The 25,651-nt window shown below is 38.8% G+C and overlaps 1 protein-coding gene across 4 annotated transcripts in view; it reads right to left on the reverse strand.

Annotated features, from left to right (window-relative positions):
* The window catches only part of ttc31 (tetratricopeptide repeat domain 31), a 75,863-nt gene that overhangs the window by 33,669 nt on the left and 16,543 nt on the right, over window positions 1-25,651 (reverse strand). For 2 of the 4 annotated variants that reach the window (XM_004915868.4, XM_002936441.5), the window contains exons 2-7: window positions 21,003-21,112; window positions 10,586-10,687; window positions 10,172-10,255; window positions 5,762-5,818; window positions 3,841-3,966; window positions 1,957-2,002 (exon numbers count right to left, since the gene is read on the reverse strand). In XM_004915868.4, the coding sequence (XP_004915925.1) occupies window positions 1,957-2,002; window positions 3,841-3,966; window positions 5,762-5,818; window positions 10,172-10,255; window positions 10,586-10,660 (388 nt within the window). In that variant the 5' untranslated portion in view covers window positions 10,661-10,687; window positions 21,003-21,112. The remainder of the gene's footprint in view (window positions 1-1,956; window positions 2,003-3,840; window positions 3,967-5,761; window positions 5,819-10,171; window positions 10,256-10,585; window positions 10,688-21,002; window positions 21,113-25,651) is intronic. The other 2 variants (XM_031905519.1, XM_004915867.4) reach the window with 2 other exon arrangements.

Genomic DNA, 25,651 nt, shown 5'->3' on the forward strand with positions numbered 1-25,651 from the left:
GAAGAGGCACAGGTTCCATAGCAGATAACAGGTAAGCTCTGCAAAACACTATTGTATTCTACAGAGCTTATCTGTTATCTGCTATGGAACCTATGTCATTTAGGGCGATGGCACATGGGGAGATTTGACACCTGCAGTTAAATCTGGGCTACAAATCTTCCCTTGCGAGGAAACTTCATAAAACGAGATGTCCGTATGTTTTCCCACTGATTCACTTTATTGCTGGTGGGAAAGCATTCTGGGAAGATTTGTCACCCAAGGTAGCCCACATTTACCTTCAGGCAACAAGTCTCCCCATGAGTCATCACCCTTAGCCCTATTATAATTTGAATAGCTACACAGCAGCTTATTTATATAAACTATAGTAGGGTTTCTATAAAAAACACACAATTCTTACCAATACAGTGCAACAGTAGATTATATTTTAATTACTTTGATACAATTTAATATTTTGGTGTTACTGTTCCTTTAAAGGAAAAATAAAGTCAAAGTCACTTGGGGGTGCCAAAATGTTAGGCACCCCCAAGTGACTTTGACCGCCTACCTTTTACCCCGGGCTGGTGCCCCTGTGAGGAAGGAACAGCACCAGCCCGGGGTAGCTGCCGGCGCTTCCTTTTCCTGATTCGCTGCGCGCGCATGCGCAGTAGAGTGAAAAGCCGAACTTAAATGTTAAAGTCGGCTTTTCACTCTACTGCGCATGCGCCCACCGCTGGCACTCAGGAAAAGGAAGCCAGGAAGACGGAAGCGCTGCGCTCCAGGTGCCCCGGGCTGGTGCTGTTTTCTCCTAACAGGGGCACCAGCCCGGGGTACGAGGTAAGCGGTTAAAGTCACTTGGGGGTGCCTAACATTTTGGCACCCCCAAGTGACTTTGACTTTCGTTTCCCTTTAATGTTACAGAACAAGAGAAGGGGCAAGAAGCATGGGACACAGACAGGAAGGTGGGGTACAGGTATGGGACCCTTTATCCAGAATGCTCGGGACCTGGGATTTTTCGGATAAGGGGTCTTTCCGTAATTCGGAAAAATTATAAAACCAGTAATTAAGCCCAATAGGATTAATTATATCTTTGCTGGAATCAAGTACAAGGTTCTGTTTTATTATTATAGAGAAAAAGGAAACCATTTTTAAAAATGTGAATTATTTGATTAAAATGGAGTTTATGGGAGATGGCCTTTCCGTAACTCGGAACTTTCTGGATAATGGGTTTCTGGATAAGGGGTCTGATACCTGTATTAAATTCGGGATATTCTTCCTGAATAACTCCAGCTGCTGTAAGAATACGTCTCTTTATAAGAACAGCTAAAGAACTGTTATGCAATATAAATTGTTAAACTACATCTTGTTTCTCCCCAAGGGAAGTCATCCATGCTGACAGCTAATGTCCTTTTCTGTACTACTCTGGATACATACACAAGAGCAAATAGACAGGCTTTTTAACTCTTTATACAATCACTACACAATTTACATGAATGACATCAGTAACTGTGTGCCAGAACTACATATTCTAGATGAGAACAAGATGTCTATTCCTTATATATTTTCCGACTATTATAGAGTTTGATGTTCACTTTCAAAAAAAAAAAATAGCACCTTTTAAAAGAAATCCAAGCAATCCTGAAAATTGGTTTTAAAAGTCAGTGACCATAAGACACGCAGTGTACTTCATTTTCTATTTATTTGAATGGGAAACACACCACGTGTGAATAATGGTGGGGATATGAGTAAGGAGTTGACTGGCAACTTGCCCCCACTTGTCCCACAGCCCAGTCACCTGCCATAGGCAGCTTATTTTCCATTCAAATTAATAAAAAACATCTTCAGGTACAAAATATCGTATGAGTTCAGTGGTTTTCCCTGAGAAGATCTCAGTGGTCAAAATGTACATAGATCAAAATCCAGTTCTACAGATTAAAACCCAGGTAAGGTTTTTAAATCCACTTTCTGAGGTTTACTTACCAGCAAGTTGCCTTCCCCTTTGGATAGAAGAGTTCAAGCAGTCACCCTGTGATAGGAAAGAAACCCATCAGTGTGTGAGCCAGACTTATTATTCAGTTATTACTACATATCCAGTTTCATAAAGATACCACATTGCTTTTCACTTTTGAAAAAAGGACACTGGGATGAATTTATTTTTTACTTTGCAAAGAAAATTCTTTTTAGAAACCAGCTTCTGGATAGTTTGTGCACCCTCGCTGACACTGCTACATGAGGCATCAAAGGAGTTTGCCAGAGGAGAGACATGATTTATCTGATCAGAGAGCTTTGTATTTTAGGCAGTTTTTTTTAGACTAGACAGATCATTTATGGATACTAAACTTGTGACCCAACCAACAAAGAACAACGTGTACTCCGTATTGTTATTGCCAGCATTTCTGCCTCAGTTTTGCCAGCTTAGCTTAAAGGGTTGCAATCATCAACATTATTACTAGATGTTTTTGTGCTTTGTTACATTGTATTTATTACAATTCCTATCTTTAGACATACAGTATATTGATTAGTTTTATATATTGAAAACTATAGTTCTGTTCAGCCTTCATGAGTAGGGTATCCTCCATTTAAAGGTTACTGCTTGGTTACGCCAAGCAACCATGCTAAAATTCTGCACAACAATTTTGCACTGTTTCGCCGGAATATGCAGTCCCAGTTTCTACCTATCTTGGCATTGTAACAATATGGTAACTTAAAACACAATAATAACAGTTGAATTATGCAGATAAAAGAAATAAAGCTCTGAATAGCACAAGCAGAGTGTCATGGCACACCTGCGCCAATGCGGATATTTAGCTTGGGATAGCTTTAAAGCAAACAAATGTAGGTCTCTATAAAAATATATTGCATAAACAAGCTCATATGTAAAACCCTGCTTCGTCTAAATAAACCATTTTCATAAAAATATACTTTTTTAGTAGTATGTGATATTGGGTAATCCTAAATAGAAAATTGCCATTTTTAGAATTAAGGGCCACCCCCTGGGATCATAGGATTCACAGTGCACACAAACAAGCCAAGGCACACATACATGCTAGGCCTCATCAGCCAATTAATAGACAGAGTTCTGCCTTTTGCTTCCACACTACTTCCTGTTACAGTTAGAGCTGCATTATTTCTGGTCATGTGATCTCTGAGGGAGCACCCAGCCCATCACTAAATGGCGGTTCAAGGGAAAGGATGTAAAAGGGCAATATTCACTTACATATATTTATATTCCAGTTTGGCAAGATTCTTTAATAGGATACTTAACATAATATAAACTAATATAAATCTGTTGGCTAAATATTCATTCTGGGGGTTTAGTTTTCCTTTAAGGACCTTTAAAACAAACCCCCATTAAGATGCTGCATGGACTGAGGATCAGGCAACCTGTCTATGGAAGTTTGGCATGGTATCTGACTGATAAGCCCTCAAGCTATCCAACATGTGATATTACAGAAGGTCTCTTAGGTATCTGAATGATTAAACCATTTTAGCATGTCTGCCTGTCACGTTCACCTCAGATACACTTGTTTAGTCCACCGGCCATGCAAATGAGTTTATAGTACTTGGCTACCCATGTGAACAGTGTCAGACTGTTCAGCCGATAGTCCGATAACTGCCCATGTATGGCTGCCTCTAACCACAGCGATAAATCTGCAGACAATTTTGATCAGTCTGTTGCAGTTAAAATAGTAAAAATAAAATAGCTGAATTATTGCTATGAGACAATGCTTTTGGCAAATTTGCACCAAGTTAGAGCTTTGCATTCTGCCCTTTTGCCTTGACTGATGTTTTGCAGATTTGTGCATTTGGCATCATAATAAAGGCTGCTTCTTACTTCTGTTTTAACTGAAAGCTCAAAAGTACCTCTCGAATCTTCCCTTCATTCTCCTTGTTACTATTGTGCTTCTTGTCTGCTTTGTTCCTTGTCTTGGGCCTTAGGTGACTGGCAGCGTTGGCGACAAACGCACTATTAACATCCCACTCCGGCTCCTGGAGAGAACAGCGCAAGCCTCAGGGTTACTGATACATGGGCATGTCAGTGCACTGGTTAGAGAAGAGTAGGAGCACATTTACAATGCAGAAAGCAGTTTGGGGGTAAGATTGTGAAGTATGTTATCTGCCCCCTATGAATAAAGAGGGCTACTTTCTTCCTAGCAAATTAAATAAGAGACCTAAGAATCTATGGCACAAACCTAGCAAGAAAGACCTTTCACCACAAAAAACAGGTGCCTATTGTTATCATTATATTATATATAATTTAACTACAAAAGAGCACAGCAAAACCATTTAATCAATCCCAAAAGGTATATTAACATTAACCAAGTAATATTTGAAATTATTTTTTCCCTATTGAGATGCATTTCCCACTACTTGTTGATTCTACTTCAACACAATCCACCGCTGACAATGATGATGATCAGTGCCCAACTAATTTTAAGATGCTTACTCCAGTATAGTAAAAAAAAGTTATTAAAATAAGAGTTTAAATATCAATAAAGAACTTGAAATTGAAAGCAAATAGTCCTACTATTAATTTAATTTGCTAGCTATTTCAGCCAGTCATGTCTGAGACATTCTAGACATAAATATAGCAGTAAAACATGAAATATGAGGGTATATGTGAAATTTACACTGGCTGAATACCCACTTCTGAACTCAGGCACACAATAGATGTACTGTACACATGCTTACATTAGGCCTATTCAGTAGCGAACATGGATACAATGATTTGTAGGAAAGGATAAAGCTCTAAACAATGAGGCCCTTTCATGAGATTAACACACATTTTCAAAACATTTTTTATTTTAACAGAAAAAATATGAATTGCTCATTTATACTGGAAGTGACCTTTGGAACCAGTCCCCTCAAGATCTGCTGGAAATGAATGATAAGGCATTAGTTATCATTTACTACCCTTACTGACTGTGCAGGCGTTATGTGAATCTTTCTCCAGCTGAAGCCCCTTGGAGAGCTGAATCTATCTCCATTTGATGCCCCTTGCATAGTAGAATATAATGGTGAAGGTTATCTTCTCTGGATACGTGTGCTTTAACATAGGTGTGGTAGCGGTCATACTGTTTTTATTGACTTGACTATTGAGGCAGCATTCATGCAACAGTCGAGCAAAAAGAACAACAAAATATGGCAGCTCCAACTACTATAAAAAAGGAAATAAGCAGATGTATGAAGGGGACCTCTCACCCTAAGAAATAATTTCAATTCCTTTTCTATCATGTTAGTTGAGCAAAATAAATTTTACTTACACTATCTAAATCATTTAATTTTTTCCCCTTCAGTCTTGGAATTTACAGTCACAGCCAGCAGGCAAGCGCCATTTTGTGTATTTAGGCAAGCTTAGTATCACCCCAAAATCTTATGCATTTGCCATCTAAGTGATAACTAGAAAGTGCTGAAAGGAAAGTTAAAGTAATTGTAATTAAAATTCTGAGCTGTCAATCATTTATTGCCTGCCCTGCCTCCAGGTATGGATGATTTAATTAACAAAAGAATTTGGATTTTATGTTTTGGATTTATGTTTGGATTTTATGTTTTTTTAAAGTGTGGGTGACAGGTCCCCTTTAAAACTTTATGAGAGGTGCATGGCCTGTGGCACCTGGGAAAAAACAAAACATGCATGTTCTCTCTTTATACTCTCTATGGTGCGTCACTGCCACTGACTTAATATGTATTAGGAAAGCAGTGAGTCTCCTGTGCCCCAGAGTCAGTACACACATCAGTATCCCAGATGTGCTGGTTAATAAGGACAGTATGAAATTTTTAGTACCTGTTCGTTCTCTTCCAGATGCTTTTTCTTCTCAAGTTTTTTTCGCTCTCGTTGCCTCTGATAATAGAATAATATTAAAGATCAAAGTTCAGAGTTAGTAAAGCACTGAATAAAGTGTGTTTATAACATAAATCAAAGTTCTAATCAGGAAAAAATATATTGTGTATTGCCACTTGCTTCAACTTGGCATTCAGCGGCTGGCTAAGGTACAGTGCCCTGTACTATACAATGATATTAAATAAAATAAAAGCAATCACAGCAAAGTTAAAAATAAAAATCAATCTGGGAGCTACAAGAAGCAAGAAAGAGCATACCTAGCTTTCTGTCATCAAAAAGCTAAATGTGTAAGAGAGTGCATGCAGTATATCAGGTCTGGACACTTGTGTACAAATAAACAAACAAACATAGTAACATAAGGACAGCTGAGGCAATGAGCAGCAGGCAAAAATCAATGGCAAGGGCCACTGGTAATACAGCACAGAAGCATGGTATGAGAGAAAGGTTTAATGGGAAAGATGTAACCAAGCGAAAGCTGAAATTGAAAAATGAAAAAAATCTTAGACAAGCAGCTCTGTAATCTTTTTTAAACATATATACAACCCATTAAAGTGTCACTTCCCTGTACACTAACACAAGACATACAAAAGAACACTGTACAAATTTCCACTCAGTTGACATTATTTTAATAAAAAATGCTTGACACATAGCAGAATTCAAGTGTTTTGGAAGAGGCATTTGTGTATTAAAGGAGAACTAAAGCTTAACTAAAGAAGTAGGCTAGAAATGTTGTATATTAATACCAGCCCAAGGCAACCACAACCCCTTAGCAGGGAAGATCTGTGCCTCCAAAGATGCCCCAGTAGCCCCCCATCTTCTTTTCTGCTGATTACCTACAAATGCTCTGTGCCGCTGGCACTTACCTGAGCTTAGGGGCCCACTCACAATAAACTGTATATATAGAATATAAATGTAATGATGTAAGGATGATTAGTAACTCATTCGGGTTCACATTACATGGCAGCCCTAGAACCAGTGCAACTAGAATCAGAATTTAATGTAGCAGACATGTAGCAACAGTTTAAATGACAGGAAACCTCATTTTCTGCTTGATATTTTGCAATGATCCCTAAGCTCAGCTTCTCAACAGCTGCCCAGCGCGCAGAACAGAATGCAGAATGGGGAGCTTCTATGGAAACTTTGAAGGCCTGGATCATTACTGTTATAGAGATGATGAGCCTTTAGGCTGGTGCAATGAGTTTTGTATATAAACTATGGCATTTCTAGCCACATTTAGCTCTCCTTTAAATGGCCATTTCTAGCAATATCTGGTTCATACCCATAATGAATAATTAATACTAGAATGGTACTAAATGGGTATAAACCACTATGCATTACTGTAGAGACTGTTAGAAAACAATGAAAAATATCTTTCAGCTGATTCTGGCAATGGTAACGGAGCTAAGTCAACCTGTCTGTGGCCAAATTGTTCTCCTGAGCACTGAAAAACTATCCAAAATGCATCTAAACAGAATGTTTGTAAGGGAGTAGTAAAGTGCTTCCTAGATTTTTACTAACAGTTTTTTCCATTGGCAAGAGCAGGCAGACCTAAAGTGAACGCAACATCTGAAGACCAATATTATCCAGATCACTTCATTACAATACACAACATCATCTGCACCCAAGATTCAAAGTCAGAAAATAAAAAATGCCCTACTCCTGTTAGTAAGTGTACTGTAAAATGTACAATTAACTTTACAGTAGAAAGAAAATGAAAAAATGGGGTGTTCATAGGAAAGCCTATTAACCACTTCTTTGACAACAACAAGTGAAAACATTTAACATGGGGCAAACAACCCTGAAAAGTTAAAAAAAAAAAAGACTGTCACCAGTATCGGGGCAACGGCTGGGTGCTGACAAAAGTAATGCATCAAACTCAACAGTAGAAAGCACTCACAGCTATAGCATCAATCAAGTCAGTGATTTATTTCAGCATACCATCTACGCCTTTCGATCACCACAGGATCGTCATCAGGATGGATGATGGCGATCCTGTGGTGATCGAAACGTGTAGATGGTATGCTGAAATAAATCACTGACTTGATTGATGCTATAGCTGTGAGTGCTTTCTACTGTTGAGTTTGATATATATATATATATATATATATATATATATATATATATATATATATATATATATATATAATTACCAGTATAAAATGGCATATCTTCAAGGGAGATGCTCACATTGTACTCCCTGCTTACAAGGAGCGGACACTATGAAAAGTAGCTAGAACATTAAAGCTGAAGTCTCAATAAACAACAGGTATTGGATCAGTTGTCTAGAATCATGTTATCCAAAAGCTCTGAGATACGTAAGGCCATCTCCCATAGATTCCATTTTAATCAAATAATTCTAAGTTTTCTTTTTCCCTGTAATAATAAACCAGTACCTTGTACTTGACCCCAACTAATATATAATTAATCCTTATTGGAGGCAAAACAATCTTACTGGGTTTGATTAATGTTTAAATGACTTAGCAGAATTCAGGTATGAAGATACAAATTACGGAAAGATCCCTTATCCGGAAAAACTCAGGACCCAAGCATTCTGACTTGTTCTTGCTACATTTTATGACCCTATATATGTCTTTATAAAAGTCACTTAAATGCAAAGTTATTCTGAAAATTGAGAAATAGTTGTAGTTACAGTTGTATTCTTTATAGTTCTGTGTATGGGTGCATTCTCTCTTGTAATGCATAAATAGTAAATAAACAAAATAAATATTAATAAGAATCTATGTGACCTTTATATGACAAGTATAGTGGATGCGTCTCCTTTAGCTTTGATTCTCATATGATTCCTGCATCATAGATATATTCAGCATTTGTCCTTCTAGCTCTTATTTTGAGGTGACAATCCATCATAGATATTCATCATGCATCCCTCCAGCTCTGATTCTGAACTAACTTCTTAGATTAGCAGATATTTGGTATGAATGCCTCTAGCTGAGGTTCTGAGGTGACTCCTTATATCACAAACATTCAACCTGAGGTCTTGTAGCTGCAGCTCATTTACAAGAAAGACCCTTCGGCTTTTAGGCCAGTAAGTTATAGCTGTAGATCTGTAACATGTGGAGAACTGAAAGGTGGGATAAAGTTTTAATTGTAATAGTCGATGCATTATTCTTGTAACAAATGAAATTATAATAATGCTTTGGATTTCGTGTGATTTTGGCATCTGGAGTATAATGAAGATTGCAATTTGAACATCTGCATTTTGCCATATGCACTTATGGGGGTATATTTTCAACCTAAAACTTGCGTTTTATACTAGATAATACAGTATAAAAATCCATGGCCTGCATAAAAGTAACTGAACTCCTTAGTGACTTTGACTGGTAATAGCCTTATATTTTATATTAAAGGGTACTTTATACACTATAAACTGTGCTTAGTGATGTCACCAGTTATAATTAGTGCTTAGTGAAGTAGGGACGTCTATGGAGAAGAATAATGTAGTCATTGCTGTAAGAGTTCCATGACCTGTATAAAAGGTCTATATCAGGGATCCCCAACCAGTGGCTCGGGGGCAACATGTTGCTCACCAACCTTTTGGATATTGCTCCCAGTGGCCTCAAAGCAGGTGCTTATTTTTGAATTTCTTATTAGGAGGCAAGTTTTGGCTGCATAAAAACCCAGTGTAATTGCTAAAGGAAGCCTTCTATAGGCTACCAGTCCACATAGGGGCTATCAAATAGCCAATTATAGCTCTCATTGGCACCCCCAGGAATCTTTTTCATGCTTGTGTTGCTCCCCAAAACTTTTTCCATTTAAATGTGGCTCATGGGTATAAAAGGTTTGGGATCCTTGGTCAGGGAACTCCTCAGTGAGTTATAAAATCCTTATAAAATCCCTTATTCTCCACATACCTCTTTATTTCAGATCATTAATAATAACAATAATCATTGTTCTATAATTTAACCCCAAATACATTAAATTGGCAATAAGTGTCCCATAGCACAAAGTCTTGGAAGAGCACTGATACAGAGAAATTCAAAAAAGAAAAATCAGCAAAGAATCACAAGAAGATACAATGTTATTGGCTGTTTGTGTACTAGTCTGTGTGATTTTACAACAGCGAGACAAATTCTATTGAGCCCATTATAGCATAAGCTGAATATACAAGACAAGACAATGGTCCATTTGTACTTGTAAGGCAGCTTTGGAGAAGAAAAGAGCAGCCAACTCCTCCACTTGGGTATGGACTAATTAAAACATGAAAGGTATGTATATTTACTGTTAGCGGCAGCAAAGATCCATTGTGTGCTGTAGCAAAGTGTTTAATAGGATGTTTTCATGTTTAATGAGAAATTGGAATTCACAAGATACAGTGGAAATATGACGCCCTACCTTCTTTTTGGCTCTGCGCTTTTCCGCTTTTTGTTTGGACTGGCTGTCTTCTGACAAAAAGTCATCTGAATGTAATTCTTCCTCCTTCAGGCATATAAACATATAAAAAAATAACATTTTTATTTTTTTGTTTTTGCAAAGCTCAAAGATGCAAGGGAGGACACAAGTCTCTCTCTGTGCTCTACAAATGCCGCCGGCTGTGAACTGTCAGTCATCCCTAATCAGCAAAGGTCCAGTTCCTTAGCATTTTTGTCGTGTTTCAAAGTATTAAAATAAAAATACCTCATGTATCGAACGTGTAATCTACATGAATTGTACTTTTTTTATTAGTGATGCCGTTACACCGTTATTACAATGGCTGCCCCTCTGCAGCTTTGTTCTGCTCAGTTCTTGCACCGGGACGGATTACCATACCTGAAGATTGAGGTCCTTTCGGTGCATTATCTCATTTCTACAGCCACGGATGCCTGCAGCGGTTTCAAAGTCCATTGCATTCTCTGATGTCTCAAGGTGATGCTGTGCGGAAACAAAAGTTTGCTTTCTCAGTCTGGGAGAAAATGACTTAAGTCAACAGAGATCCAGGCGGTGAACTCTCCTATGCTTCATTATGGCTATGAAATGTAATAAATTATGAACTACTTACCCGGAACTGAAGCATCTGTTGGCTTTGGGCACCAAATTAGTCTATTCGCAACTGCTCTGGGTTCATTTAACAAAATGGAATACTAAGCAAAACTATTATAAAGGAACTTTAAAGAAAAACTAAAACTGTAAAGTGACATATTGGTTAATTACATTAAAGGCAGACAATCTGCAATTGGCCTTCATTGTGTTTTTAAATTATTTACATTTTTATCCAGCAGCACTCCAGTTTGGTATTTCAACTGGTAGCTCTTTGCTGTGTCTCAATTTACCCTAGCAACTATCTAGTGGTTTGAATAAAAGACTGGAAGATGAATAGGAGAGGGTGTGAATAGAAAGTAAAGTAAAAAAAAAAAAAAGTAACAATAAAAATTCCAGCCACAGTGATATCGAGCCTAAAGCAGGGTTTGTACCAATGTCATGTGGGACATCATCTATGCCGCACATGGGGTAGGCTGGGTGAAGTTTGAACATCCCCTTCAGCCCATTCAATCCCCATGCTGCTTTCCCGGGACCTTAACTTCAGTGACAAATGAGCTTACAGAAAGCCATGTAGTGGGAAACAACACGCAGGCACCTGCCCTCCCTGACAGCAGAGGGGGCAGCTAATCCATGTAAGTGCACCATGGCTGGTCACCCCTTAAAACCCCAAAACCCCACAGGGCCTGAGATAACTGTCCCCTCTGATGTCAGGCCTGCTCGTGCTTGCTCGCCCTGCCCCCTTTGTGACATCAGAGTTGGGGCGGGGTAGATGCCTTGCTGGGTCCATTTGGGTGGGTGCAGGTTAGGGTCAGGTTGACCCGCACATTACTAATAGGCACCACACAAAAGAGTTGGGACAAAATGTCATAATATATACAATTGCAATATAGTTGGTCTGTTCTCATTTTGTACTGGAGGCATTGGCAGGTCCAGACTTATTCGCAGAGTGAACATATCTGCCCTGCTGTTTATATATGGCATAACTGCAAATAGCAAATATTTCTGTGCACACTTTGAGTCCGAGTTACGTCACAACTTTGGTGGCTGAAAAAAATATTTTCTAAACTGATTTTGCCAATTTATATCACGCACAGAGGGCATGCTCACGCAAACTGCAATCTCATTTGCAAATGGCACAAAATGGGGAGTGGGAACAGTTGTTGGGAGAGGTAATAGAAATACCTTCCTGTGGGGTGACTTTAGCACACTGATCCATACTCCAGCCTTACTCACAGGACACGGATGCCTTTCCAGTTTAGTAAGACTGCAGGAGGTGCAAGTGATTGAACAGTGAGAATGTTAGGGGGACCGTCAATTAAACAAGGTGTTACGCCCTTGGTTGCCAAAAGCTTTGTGTACTATTCTGGAGCTGCAACTGAGACCTGCAGCCCTTAACTACAAAAATGAAGTGACCAGAACCTTAGTGATTACAAGGGAATATTGAATACACTGGAGTACAGTACACTGGAGAGAACCTTGGCTTGCATGGTTCATGTTAAAGCTCATTATCTGGGATACAACTGCAGAGACTGAAATTGTACTTGTACAATAGGTGTTGCTCATTGCTAGTACACAATGAACAGTACAAACTGAGTGCAAACAGCATAATTTTTCATAATAACAAAAATGAGCTCACCTTGCCTGTGTGAGAATGATAGGGATCTATTATATTATTATCTCTAAGGGCAGCTCCACACATGGGGTGACTTACAAATTATCCAGCTGATCAGCCCATAAACCAAATGATGTAATGCTGTATGACTTATATTTTAAAATATGAGCACACATAACTTCACAAATGTGGCACAAATGTATTCTATTGTCTCATTACAATTCTACCTCCTGTTTTGACATTTAAGTAAATAAAAAAATAATAATTCAGATCCGTAGCCCCATTAAAGAAAATATTTTTGGTACGACTTAACCACTTACTGCCTACCTCCCAGAAATACTGATTTAGTGGGGGGCAGTCTTGAATCAAGGACCCCAAAATGGTTTGGATCTTGCCAGGTAATACTGTCTATTGTGTTAATTTACGACTGCAAGTGCATTAAGCAAAGTGGAATATTGAGCGCAATTGCCAATTCCCTCCCAGAATTTCTGAGGTCACCTTTACTCTATTCTTTAGGCACAAGTACTCTGTGCTCATTGACTTGGGATGCTAAGGAACCTTAAAGCTACTGCATGGTCTGGAGGTGGCGGTGTCTTCAGGGTTCTCCTGCACTTTATCGGAACGGAAGGCAGGAAGGATTTGGCAGTGCCAAGCACATCTATACAAAAGTACAAAGAATGCATCTTGATGCCAATACCTTTAATCAATAGGGTTTTACGCACAAACTCTGCGCTGCTGTAACTGTGCTTGCAGTTGTAAATGATATATGAATGTGAACACCATGGGATAGGTTTATGTTGTCACGCTTTTTAATGTTTAAATGTTGGGTGGTGTAGGCACTTGTCCCATGTGACATGAGCTAAAAGAACTCTTTGCATGCTGACATGAAACTTGGTAGATAAATGTGTGGAGTAGAAATCTGCTTGGATATGCTGGTTACTTACTGGAATACAATATTGTACAGGTATTGGACCCCTTATACGGAAACCCGGTATCCAGAAAGTTCCAAATTACGGAAAGGCAATTTCCCATTAGACTCCATTATAATCAAATAATTCACATTTTTAAAAATGGTTTCCTTTTTCTCTGTAATAATAAAACAGTACCTTGTACTTGATCCCAACTAACATATAATTAATCCTTATTAGAGCCAAAACAATCCTATTGGGTTTAAATACTGTTTAAATATTTTTTTTAGTAGACTTAAGGTAGGCGATCCAAATTATGGAAAGACCCCTTATCTGGAAAACCCCAGGTCCCGAGCATTCTGGATAATGGGTCCCATACCTGTACAAGTACATACCTCCCAAAGATGGACAAAAGGAAATTTTTTGATCATGGTTATTTTTGCAACCACATCCCCTAAATACCACTCCCATTTTACAAAATTTGGCAGGTTTTTAAAGTTTGAACACATTTATTGGGGTTTGGGGTCTTGTTTTATGTTTTATGACAGTTTTGCGGTAAAAAAAGGTGAAAATTCCCTTAAGGCTCCAAGTCTCCGTTCCCCCAAGAGAGTTACAATTGTATCTAAGTGCAGGTGTTGAGTATTCTGGGCTCTCTGTCAAAGGATACTTATTTAATTAAGTTTAACAAACTTTGTGGGAAATGAGGGACTTTTCAATAAGAATCTGGGCTTTTAAAATCGTGACTGCCCTGCGAAAATCGGGACAGTTGGGATGTATGAGAGTATGATATACCCACTTTTACATTGTCCACTGCACTGCTGTGGCCAATTTCCCAGATAGGCAGTGCCAAATAAAGAGGCAAGTAAGAACAAACAGACTCTTCCATTCTCAGTTAGAGCACCAGTGCCTTGGGATTTCAGTGAATTACCTTGCACCATCTGCTAAACCCCGGGGCAAGGAGCAAATAACAATGCTACGAGCCATAGACAGTAAGTAGAGGGCTCAACTGCATCTTGTTCCTGTTGCCACTGCCTAGCTTGTTTGTCCAATAGGACTCTGGCCCGGATTTGTGGAGAGGCCACAAAGGCCCGAGCCTAGGGCGGCAGAAATTTAGGGGTGGCATGCCACTCCACAGCAACAGAATTTTTCAATTTTGCTCCCATACGGAGCAATGGGGACCTCTCCATTTGGGGGGGTGTTCGCATGCTCGCACATGCGCGCTGGGAAGGGGGGGGGGGGCGACCAACAGGGGCGGCCTCGGGGCGCCCAGAAGACAAATCCGATGCTATGGGGACTCCTACTTACTACCCCCCAACACAAGCATATACAAAACTGCCAAATGCAGACAGTGCTGTATTCATGGGAGAAGCGCAGTTTGCTCTCAATTATAGCACTTTGCACCCTGCCTCACACTTAGTAAATAAGGCACAGTGGAGTTTTACTAATGGAGTTTCTAAGCTTACATAAAAATCCGTACTGATTGCTAGATCACTAAAAGGCCCAGTATTCCTTTAGGCTAAAGTTCCATGTTGCGTAGAATCCAGTAGCAGACCCTACACAAAATGTGACTTTGCCCTTAAGCCTTCATAATCTGTGGCTGCATGCTGGAGCAACAATGATAAGAAATGTATGTCCTCAGGCAAGATGCTGAGTATTGTAGTTTAGATCAGATCGGTATATGTGTTTAGTATTCTGCAGCCTTTCAAATAAATGTATTTGCCTGTCAGTAGAATCAATGGAGTTGTAATTCACTAAAGCTGCAATTGTGGCATATTCCCATTAAAATGAAGTTTATAACATACTAACATGGACTGAACACAAACTCATGGCTTATCCCATCCCCTGGAAATTTTACACACATATACTTATGAATTATAATATCTTTGTGAAGTCTCATTATGTGCTAGTATAAATATGAAAACTCTCCTATTCAACATTCATTGCATAATGCAGCAGTTAAATGCCATGTGTCCCTTTCAGTCACAGTTGCAAAGAGGTTAATATGGCCACACAGCAGTTTAATAGTTTTTGTATGCATATTGTAATTATAAGCCAGCTTTAAGTTCTGTTTCGGCACTTAAAGAGCTGAGTGTTCTCCCCCACCCCCAGGATTTACTCTGCTAGTGAAGAACTTCTCTTTTCAGAACCTCACTTACACTAACCCTGGGGAGAAAGCATTTTTTCCAGCACCCCCTCATTTCCTCCTACACCTATAGCTTTCAACCAACTGTATAAGCAAGCATAGTAGTAAATAAGCCCATAGATCATTGCTGCGTATCCAAGGGATATCAGCAATGCAAAATGTGTTGGTGTTCAGCAGTATAGTTCCACCTATAACACCTGGATACATACTGTATATTAATCTATAAGATAAATACAGTATAAACCCAATTCTACATCTGCCACAGAACTGCGTCAAATTCTGGGAAGCATAAAATTCAGGAATGGAAAAATGCAGCTTGCTGTGTGGTACGGTGTCAATTTTGGGAAAACTTAATAATCCAGGGATGATTTGATTATCAAAGCTAATTGTAGCATATTTAAAAAGAATACACATATTTAACAGGTGCCTCAGTAGTAGCAAGTAGGGTCACCATTAGTAATGATGGGAAAACACATTACAGGTATCAGACCTCTTATGCAGAAACCCATTATCCAGAAAGGCCATCTCCCATGACATGAGCTAAAGAACTCTTTGCATGCTGACATGAAACTTGGTAGATAAATGTGTGGAGTAGAAATCTGCTTGGATATTCTGGTTACTTACTGGAATACAATATTGTACAGGTATTGGACCCCTTATCCGGAAACCCGTTATCCAGAAAGTTCCAAATTACGGAAAGGCCATTTCCCATTAGACTCCATTTTAATCAAATAATTCACATTTTCAAAAATGGTTTCCTTTTTCTCTGTAATAATAAAACAGTACATTGTACTTGATCCCAACTAAGATATAATCAATCCTTATTGGAGCCAAAACAACCCTACTGGGTTTAATTACTGTTTAAATAATTTTTTTGCCAGACTTAAGGTAATAGATTCCAATTACAGAAAGATCCCTTACCTGGAAAACCCCAGGCCCCAAGCATTCTGGATAATGGGTCCAATACCTGTACCAACCAATCTGCAGTTAGTTTAGACCAGTCACCCCCCCCCCCCCCCCCTACCTATTAGGGGAGACCTGGGCCTGCCAAAATACACCTCTCACCACCAACCAATTTGGTTACCTGGGACACCCTAACTATATGCCAAAATCACAACAATAGCAAATCGAAGAATCAACACTTGCCCCAAACAGGCAATTGCTGCAGGTATTAATAATATGGCACTGTTCAGACTGGTAAAATAGCAGCTAGTCTGCAACTTGGCAACACTTATGTAAACCAGTGAGCCGAACCCTAGTTAGTAAGCATGCCTGATCCTCATACAGCCGACAGACAGAAATGCAGGGAAAGGCTATTAAGTTAACATTTCCATTATTAAATTTTCACAATGGCCCTTAATTGAAAGGTAGTTCATACTTCCAATGCTGCCACCTTATCTTACTTATCGTACTGTAAAACAAAAACACAAAAGCAAAAAAGTGAAATTAGCAGCATAAGTGCTGATTTGTTATTTACTGATAACAAATAACTGACCATTTCCAGCGGCAATTTAAACAAAACACAATAAAACAAAAAATAGCTTATTTTTAGGTCTCTGCTGCTATGGTCTAGACGCAAAGCAAAACAAATACAATACCTCCACCTCTGAAGTTCTATAAAGAAATCTGTACACAGGTATGAGACTTGTTATCCAGACTTGTTTTCCACTTCTTTATTTTACTAAATCCTGGGTTGCTTTGTCTGTGTGTTTTTTGTCATTGTCCATCTGTATCATGAAATGCCGCTCAATCAATTTGACTGCATTTAGCTGGATTTGAGCAGACAGTATGTCTCTGAACACCTCAGAATTTATTCGGCTGCTTTTAATAAAGTGATATTTTTAGAAGTCATTTATTAAAAAAAAAAAAAAGCCAGGCCACGTGGAGGAAAACAGAGGGGCTCAATTAAGACACTGGTCTTTTTTCAACCCTATGTAACTATGTAACTAAGAGACCTCATTATTACTTTTTAAACTAAATATGACTATTTTCACAGTGCAAATCACAGAGGGAAACAATATAATGATCCATTAACCTTTTTTTGATAATCATATAAAATAAATATGGGTTGAAAAAAAATTAAAAACAGATTTTACATAATACCTAATTTTTTACATTTTATACATACACACACACACACACCAGTATACAGTATCTCTGGTATCAGCACAGCAATTAACACCAAATAAATTCAAGGAATCCCATCTATTGAGATACAAATGAGAATCTCAGATTATTCTGCAAAATATTTCAGCAATCCAGTCAGCATAAAAGCATATGATTATATTTGTGTATTTTAAGATAGTTCAGCAGTTCAGTTCAGCTGATTTACAAATGTTTGCATGTAACTGCAGCTGTCAATTGCAACCAATCAGGTGTTTGTTTTCATTTTGCAACTTGCAGCAGACTGCTCTAAACTAACTGCAGATTGGTTGGTACAGGTATGGGACCGGTTATCCAGAATGCCCGGGACATGGGGTTTTCCGGATAAGGGATCTTTCCGTAATATGGATCTCCATAACTTAAGGCTGCTAAAAATCATTTAAATATTGAATAAAACCAATAGGTTTGTTTTGCCTCCAATACGGATTAATTATATCTTAGTTGGGATCAAGTACAAGGTACTTTTTTATTATCATAGGAAAAAAGGAAATCATTTTTAAAAATTAAAATTATTTGCTTATAATGGAGTCTATGATAGATGGCCTTTCTGTAATTCGGAACTTTCTGGATAATGGGATCCCATACCTATACTAGCAATTAAGCACCTATGTTAGAAAATCAGCCCCTGCAAGTAAAGGTGATGCATTATGGGCAAGGAATATTTGGTATAAGGTTGCTCCAAAATGTATTTATTGATAGGTTTCTGGCTCATAAAACTTAACACTAAAAAAAAAAAAAAATCATAAAAATAATTTTCCTATTTTAGATTAAAATGTGATCTTAAACATTACTGCTTCTTAAGGTGCAGCACTGGGGAAACAAACATTTATTTACTGAGACACTGGAAAAATGTTCATCATCACCATGATAAGAGTGAGAAGTGGGAATAAGAAGGCAGCAGACCGTGCAACAATTTGTTTGCCAACTTCCATTTACAGCTGAGCTACGGCATCCCGGTGATATCATGTTTGTCAGCTGTTTGTGTGGCCAGATACTCATGCCAGATATGAGAATATGTGTGTGTGTGTGTGAGTGCCCCATATGTTGCAATGAATAGACATAGTACTCTAGCATACAATATAAGCAGGGTGCCCAAATTCCTGCTCACTTTATAGCCAAAGTTCCCAATAAACAAGAGAACAATTACCCTTCTATTAATCTATTATTTGAAATGCTTGGAAGCCAGAGTTTTCCAGATATGGGGGTTCATCCATAATTAGGATCATCATACTTGGGTCTACTAAAAACATTAAATAAACCCAATAGGATTGCTTTGTCACCAATCTGGATTCAGGCAGCTTAGTTACCATCAAGTACAAGGAAATCATTAATAATGAATTATTTGCCTGGAAGATCACCTACTTGTAATTTGGAGCTGTCTGGATATTGGGTTTCCGGATAAGAGATCCCATACCTATACAGTCAGTAGGCTTATTAGATTTAAAAGAGTAGCAGAAGTGATTTAAATAATTTAGGGCAGTGCTGTCCAACTGGCAGCATATGCCCCCACCTGTCTGGCTGCTGTGGCTGCTTACCTTTGTGTAAGCATTAAATGGTATCAGTACTGAGATTAACTGGCCTCCTGCCTTGTTCACACCTCAGATTCAGGCTGTAATCCCCCTGTATTGTATTGTTTAAACATGTAATTCCCTGTACTGTTCACACCTTTTAATCTCTGCATTGTTCACACTTTAGGCTCAGGCTGTAATCACCCACATTATTCACCTCTTCACATCTCAGACAGACTGTAGGAATCCTACAAGTCAGATGATGTTCTTTGTTCCTGCATCTACATCAGTTAACTTATTTCAAGGAGAGAGAAAAAAATTCAGACACCATCAGATTTTTATATCAGTCCCATTATTTTTTAACCCATCCTACTACATCTGTCTCCCATGTAGTTTAGCTCTAAATCTCAATTTAAGTAGTGTATAACCCATTTAAAATGTAAACGCTACTCAAGTAGCTTTGCATTGCATTCATCGGGCTGCAGCAACTGTCACTTTTTGTCACTTTGACCTTAGCTATGTGTATCATAATGCTTTATTTTCAGTTGTTAATATAAGGAAACTAGAAAAACAAGAGAAACAGGGGGCACTATGGCACAAAAGCAGAATTTCAAATAGAAAGCATTACAGAAGAGGCTGGGGTTGGCTGCAGCAAGCAAGGGAAGAAAATACCTTTTGCACCCATCACTTCCTAGTAATGTGGCTGCAGATTTGTAACAGGAAGGGATAAGGGCAAAGAAATGCTTCCCCGGATAACTATAAACACATAACATTACAGTTCCCCGTTTTTTCAAAAGCACACAGCTCTTTCCGTATTCATAACTGTTACCACTTTATCTTCAGTAGAAAAAGTCTCCATGTATTTTATAATAGCTCTGTCTCTAAAAACATTTTTTTGATTCATTAGTCAACAGATATGTCCCAGTGCCAAAGAGCCATTATTTGCTAACAAATGTTTATGGAAGCTTGTAATTAGAGTAAACACTTAAAGCAGGTTATTGAGAGAATCACAGTCCTATTTTCTAGCTAATTAAAGGGGCATAATGAACCAAAATGGATTATTAATATGTGTTATAAAATACTGTGATAATGCTGGAAGCCGCAGCTCAGTGACTTCATTGGAAAATCTGAGAAATAAGTTCACAAATGGCCAATAAAAAGCAATGAATCTTTTATCTCCTAAAACGTTAGATAATGTATAAGCCATTACAGAGTGCCGAACTTGTCTCGTGCAGTGGGTCTATCATCTGTTCTATGCTCAAATTCTATTTTATCATTGATAAAGCGTTATGCAGTCATAACCTCCCAAATTCATCCCAGGTCTGCCTAAGCCACACCCGCTTATACCCATTATTGACGCACCCAAAACTCACCCACTTGCACCCAGTTATATCTCCCAGTTTCAGAACCCAGGGCAGTATATTAAAACTGATGAAATTAACAAATTGAACTCCCATGGCCTTCAGCTTGGGCTCTCCATACATTGGTTTCACCTGCCCGCAACCACTTATGAGGTAGTAAGCCCCACAATTTGGCTACTTGAGTTGTAGAAGAAAAGCAACATTACAGCATTACAGAAAAAGCAACAGTAATACCAGAATTTTATAAAAAAAAAAAAAACCTTTGCACCTTGTGAAACAAGTAGAGCAAAAAAAAAAGTGCATTAGTATAAAAAAAAGTGCATAAGTGTGCACATGAGCCTGTTATTAGCCCTTCATGCCCCAGGTTCTCTCTCCTTGCATATCATCATATATATGATCATTCTTATTTTCAAAAAATGAATAACAAATAAATAACAATTATGTTTGTTTAGATTAAAAAAGGGAAGAAAATAGAAAATACAGTGAACTGGGAGAACTGCTTAGACACTCACCACCAAGTAATCTGGCCTTCAGTTCAGGGACATTTCAGCTCCCACTTGGAGTCTGGCAGGTTCCTAATCAAAACAAAGAGCTCTGGCCATTCCTACTGCTGCCGCAATGCCTGTTTTGAAGCAGGAAACTTCATAGTTAGAGCACTGCATACCATGGAAACATATTAGAGAAATACCAATAAGTCTATAAAATGCAAAAAGGCTAAAACAGACAATTCATACTTTTTATGCACAAAGCAGCTTTTCCAAGATTTCCAGCATCAGTGTGGGTGGCCACTCAACACAATGGACAATACATATTGGCAAACAGGGCACAATTTGCAGCACAACTTTCTGTTTGTGGGGAACGGCACTCAATTCACCTGATGCAAGTTACGGTAGTTGTATGTAGACACAACCCAATAAGGAAACTTTATATTACAAGGAGCTCAATGCAGATGTTAGTTCCAGTGTTCCCCAGTGCCTGTTGAGAAATGTAGGGAGCATATATACGGCAAGGTGCAACTGCACTAAGACTTCCCTGCACTAAGAATCCCTCTGTCATTTCTAATATCATAATATTCTAATATCTTTAAGTTCAGCAGAGATTACAAATGTTGCCCACACACACACAAACACACACACACTAGTCTCCATAGATCAATTAAATATGTCAATAAGCATACTCTATAGGCCAGGGGCATCCAAAAGGCAGATTGATGCCTCCACATCATCTGCTCGTAGATCACAACCAAGCATCCACACACATTACTCTTCTGTCCAATTGTTATTCACATCTTAACAATTGCTTGAGAAACAGAGAGAGAAAATATAGCTGCATTTAAAGGAATAATAAAGCCCCTTACTGGGCATTCTCTGTACCCCTTCCTAAGATGGAGGGGTGTTCTCTTATCTGCAATTTTACAACCTGTATTAGCATGAGATAGCAGCCACCAACTCCTTTTCAGTTACAGCAAATGGACAAGTTTATGGGGTCCCTAGCGGTGTAGTTTCAAAGGGAGGGCTTGGTAAGGAAGGGGGTAGACTAATTAAAAAACAGGCTTTAGCTCTTTGCAGGTTCTATGGCAGTGGTAGACCCCTACGCGATAACTTTATGTAAAGGAGACACTATGGGCCTGATTCACTAAAGTGCGATAAAAATTATTGCACGCTTTTTTGCGGTAAAAAGATGCGATAATTTGCGCGCAATTCACCATAGTATTATCGCGTGCGATAAATCGCCATTTTGGCATGCGGTATTTCTCGCGCTAGTTTTACCGCATTCGTTATTTTCCGCGCTGAAAAGAATACAATCGCATGATTCACTATAACTTTTGCGCGCTAAATATCACATTCGGCTATGCGAAAATTAACTCCTACTACAGGCAGGCGATAATTATAGAAAAGTACAGTAAATGAGTTTTTTGACTTTGCAGTGCTATTTATTCAAGTCTGTGTTTCCCCTAGAGTGACGCAGCCGCCAGTTTGCAGCGAAATGTTCATTTTTAATACAGTAATTTTCCGCAAGTATTGGCGTGTATGGCTAACATGGCGTGCGTTCATTTGCGCGACTATTTATATTTGGCTACAAGTGATGAAATGTTTCACCAGGCATGGATTCGCAGCGAATTTTTGGACGTGCGTTGAATTTTTTTGCGGCGGATTTTTTCATGCGTTTCGCAAAACAATCCGCCAATGGCAAAACGCATGCAAAAATTCGCCACGCAAAAATTCAACGCACATCCAAAAATGTATACAAGCGTCAAAAAATAATAGTCACGGGCAACAATTTTTTTACCCGCACAACATTTTTGCTGTTTAGTGGATCTTTCGAAAGATTTGCTAATTTTTCACTAAAGAAACCAGAACCCATTTGCTCATCACTAGTGGCTACTATTTATAAGCATCTACTATTTATATGATACCATTTATATGCTACCATTTATATGTGGCTAATATTTATATACACCATTTATATGTGGCGACAATTTTTATACACTATTTCTAAGCTACCATTCATATGCGGCGACTATTTGCGTGCGTAATTTAGCGCATGTACTGCCAAATACCGCATTGAAATAGTCTTCGCGAGTTAAATAGCGCATGCAATATTGCGCGTAAAAAAGCGCAAGTATGCTTATAGTGAATCATGCGAAAAATCGCCAAAATTAAGACGCGGTAAAATTTATAGCGCACGCTAAAAATAGCGCACATTTTATCGCACTTTAGTGAATCAGGCCCTAAATCGCTAAAGAGTGGGCACCCTGGGTATATGTTTATACCCCCACAAAATCAATGCAAGATCTTTTATGCAACAATTTGCTCCAAATCAAATTCAATATCTTGTTACATTTCAAATTAGGTAGCTGCCTTTAATGAATAAAAACAGAAAAAAAAAGAAAAAACCTGCAAGATTTGAGAAACAGAAACCTCAGAATAAATGCAACACTGTCACTAAAGTAATGTACCTTTATTAGACAGGCGGCGAGGCTGGGAGCGGGTGAATCAGCAGGCACTTACATATAAATAGCTGCACTTCGGTGGAGATCATACAAGCAGGACTAGCAACATTATCACAGCGCATTATAACAAACAGTCTGTTTAGCAGGCACAGCCTTTCTACTGATGAAATTATCTAATAAGGAAGGTTGCAGCTAAAACAGAGTTTGCAGAAATAATTCTCTTTGGAAGTGCAGCAGAATTGTTTCTTTTCCTTTTGTAAGGCTGATTGCTAGTGTATATTGTATATAAGGAATATCTGTGGTAAATCAGAAGAATATTGGTACAGCTATACAATAATTAGTAGGGGCTGATTTATCAAAGTCCGAATTTCGGACTTTTAAAAGTACGTTTAGGAAAAATTTGTATCAAATACGAAAATTTCTGATTTGCATTAATTGCGCGAAAAATTGAATCGTGGTCGTATGAAAATTTAGTGGTACGATCCGAAAGTTCCGAAATTTTCGTATCAGAACGATCGCAAACATCGCGAAAAACTTTCTGACTTTGAACCTTCAGTGCATGATTTTGGAAGCCTCCCATAGGACTCAATGGCACTCTGCAGCTCCAAACTGGCCCAAGGAAAGTCTCCCATAGGGCTCAATGGCACTCTGCAGCTCCAACCTGGCCCAAGGAAAGTCTCCCATAGGGCTCAATGGCACTCTGCAGCTCCAACCTGGCAAGGAAAGTCTCCCATAGGGCTCAATGGCACTCTGCAGCTCCAACCCGGCCCAAGGAAAGTCTCCCATAGGGCTCAATGGCACTCTGCAGCTCCAACCCGGCCCAAGGAAAGTCTCCCATAGGGCTCAATAGCACTCTGCAGCTCCAACCCGGCCCAAGGAAAGTCTCCCATAGGGCTCAATGGCACTCTGCAGCTCCAACCTGGCCCAAGGAAAGTCTCCCATAGGAATCAATGGCACTCTGCAGCTCCAACCCGGCCCAAGGAAAGTCACAATACCGAAACTTGAATTAATTCCGAAACTTTTGTATTCGTGCAACAAATACGATTTTGTCGTACAAACTGTTGCAAAGTACGAAACAGTTGAGGAAATTAACAAAAAAATCACAGAAAATGCGCACAGTTCTAAAACTTAGAAAAAATACGAATTTTTAGCATTCAGACACAATCGTACTTTAATGAATAGACCCCTTAGTGTTACTGTGGGTGTCAACTGCTGTCACTTTGTGTGCACTGTTACAGGGAGCAGCATTTGTAAAGCAAAACCCTCATGCGCACCAAGGGAAGGAGGAGAAGGAGAGTTTTAGTTGGGATTAGGGACTTTGGTACTGCTATATACAATTCCCTAAAACAGATACAGAGAGATTAGAGCAAGACTGTCCAACTGGTGGGACATTGCCCAACACTTGTTAACGGTTCAAATTACATATTTATATATCTTTATAATTTAATATGTTACATGACCCTCGAACATACAGTACAGGTATTAGATCTTATATTGAATCTAATATTTATATTGAAACCAGATATCTACAAATCTCTGAATTACAAAAAGACCACCTACCACAGAATTCATTTTAAGGAAATAATCTTTTCTTTTATGTCTTCTAATTATTCCCTTTTTGTATTTCCATTTCTGAATAATAAAACGGTACTCTCTACAGTGAATAAATGACCCACTATATAACAGCACTGGCTTAAGAGGGCTATACACGAGCCGGCAGCAGCTTATTGGTCTGTGTATGGGCCACTCTGACCAATATCTGCCCAAAAATCAGGTAGATATTGACCAGTCAAGTTAAAAAAAAATCGTGCCATTGTGATCTTATCATTTGGGAAGTGGGCCAAACTAGCCCAAACTCAAGGTGGGCATATCAGGAATAGATTCTCTCACTTGCTGCCCTTAAACGAGCAGAACATTTAATGTATGGCCAGCTTCAGACTATGGTTATGGTATCTAAAAGCCAAAAACAGCTACTTTTTAGGAGATCACTTGCTAGAAAGCCCTACCTGTAGTGCAAGCACAGCGCTCTAGAAGCTTCTGCACTAAAGCACACTATTTAAGTATAATTTGGTGCTAACTCTTAAATATTTCAGCAAGTTTCAAATAACACAGAATTTTGCCAAATCAAAAATGTTTTCAGTTCCACGTGAGGTGGGAAGCATGCCAACCAGACATAGGGTTAACACTTTCATCTTAGTGAGATGGCCA

The sequence above is a fragment of the Xenopus tropicalis genome, chromosome 7, assembly GCF_000004195.4.
Source record: "Xenopus tropicalis strain Nigerian chromosome 7, UCB_Xtro_10.0, whole genome shotgun sequence".
NCBI classification, from domain to species: domain Eukaryota; kingdom Metazoa; phylum Chordata; class Amphibia; order Anura; family Pipidae; genus Xenopus; species Xenopus tropicalis.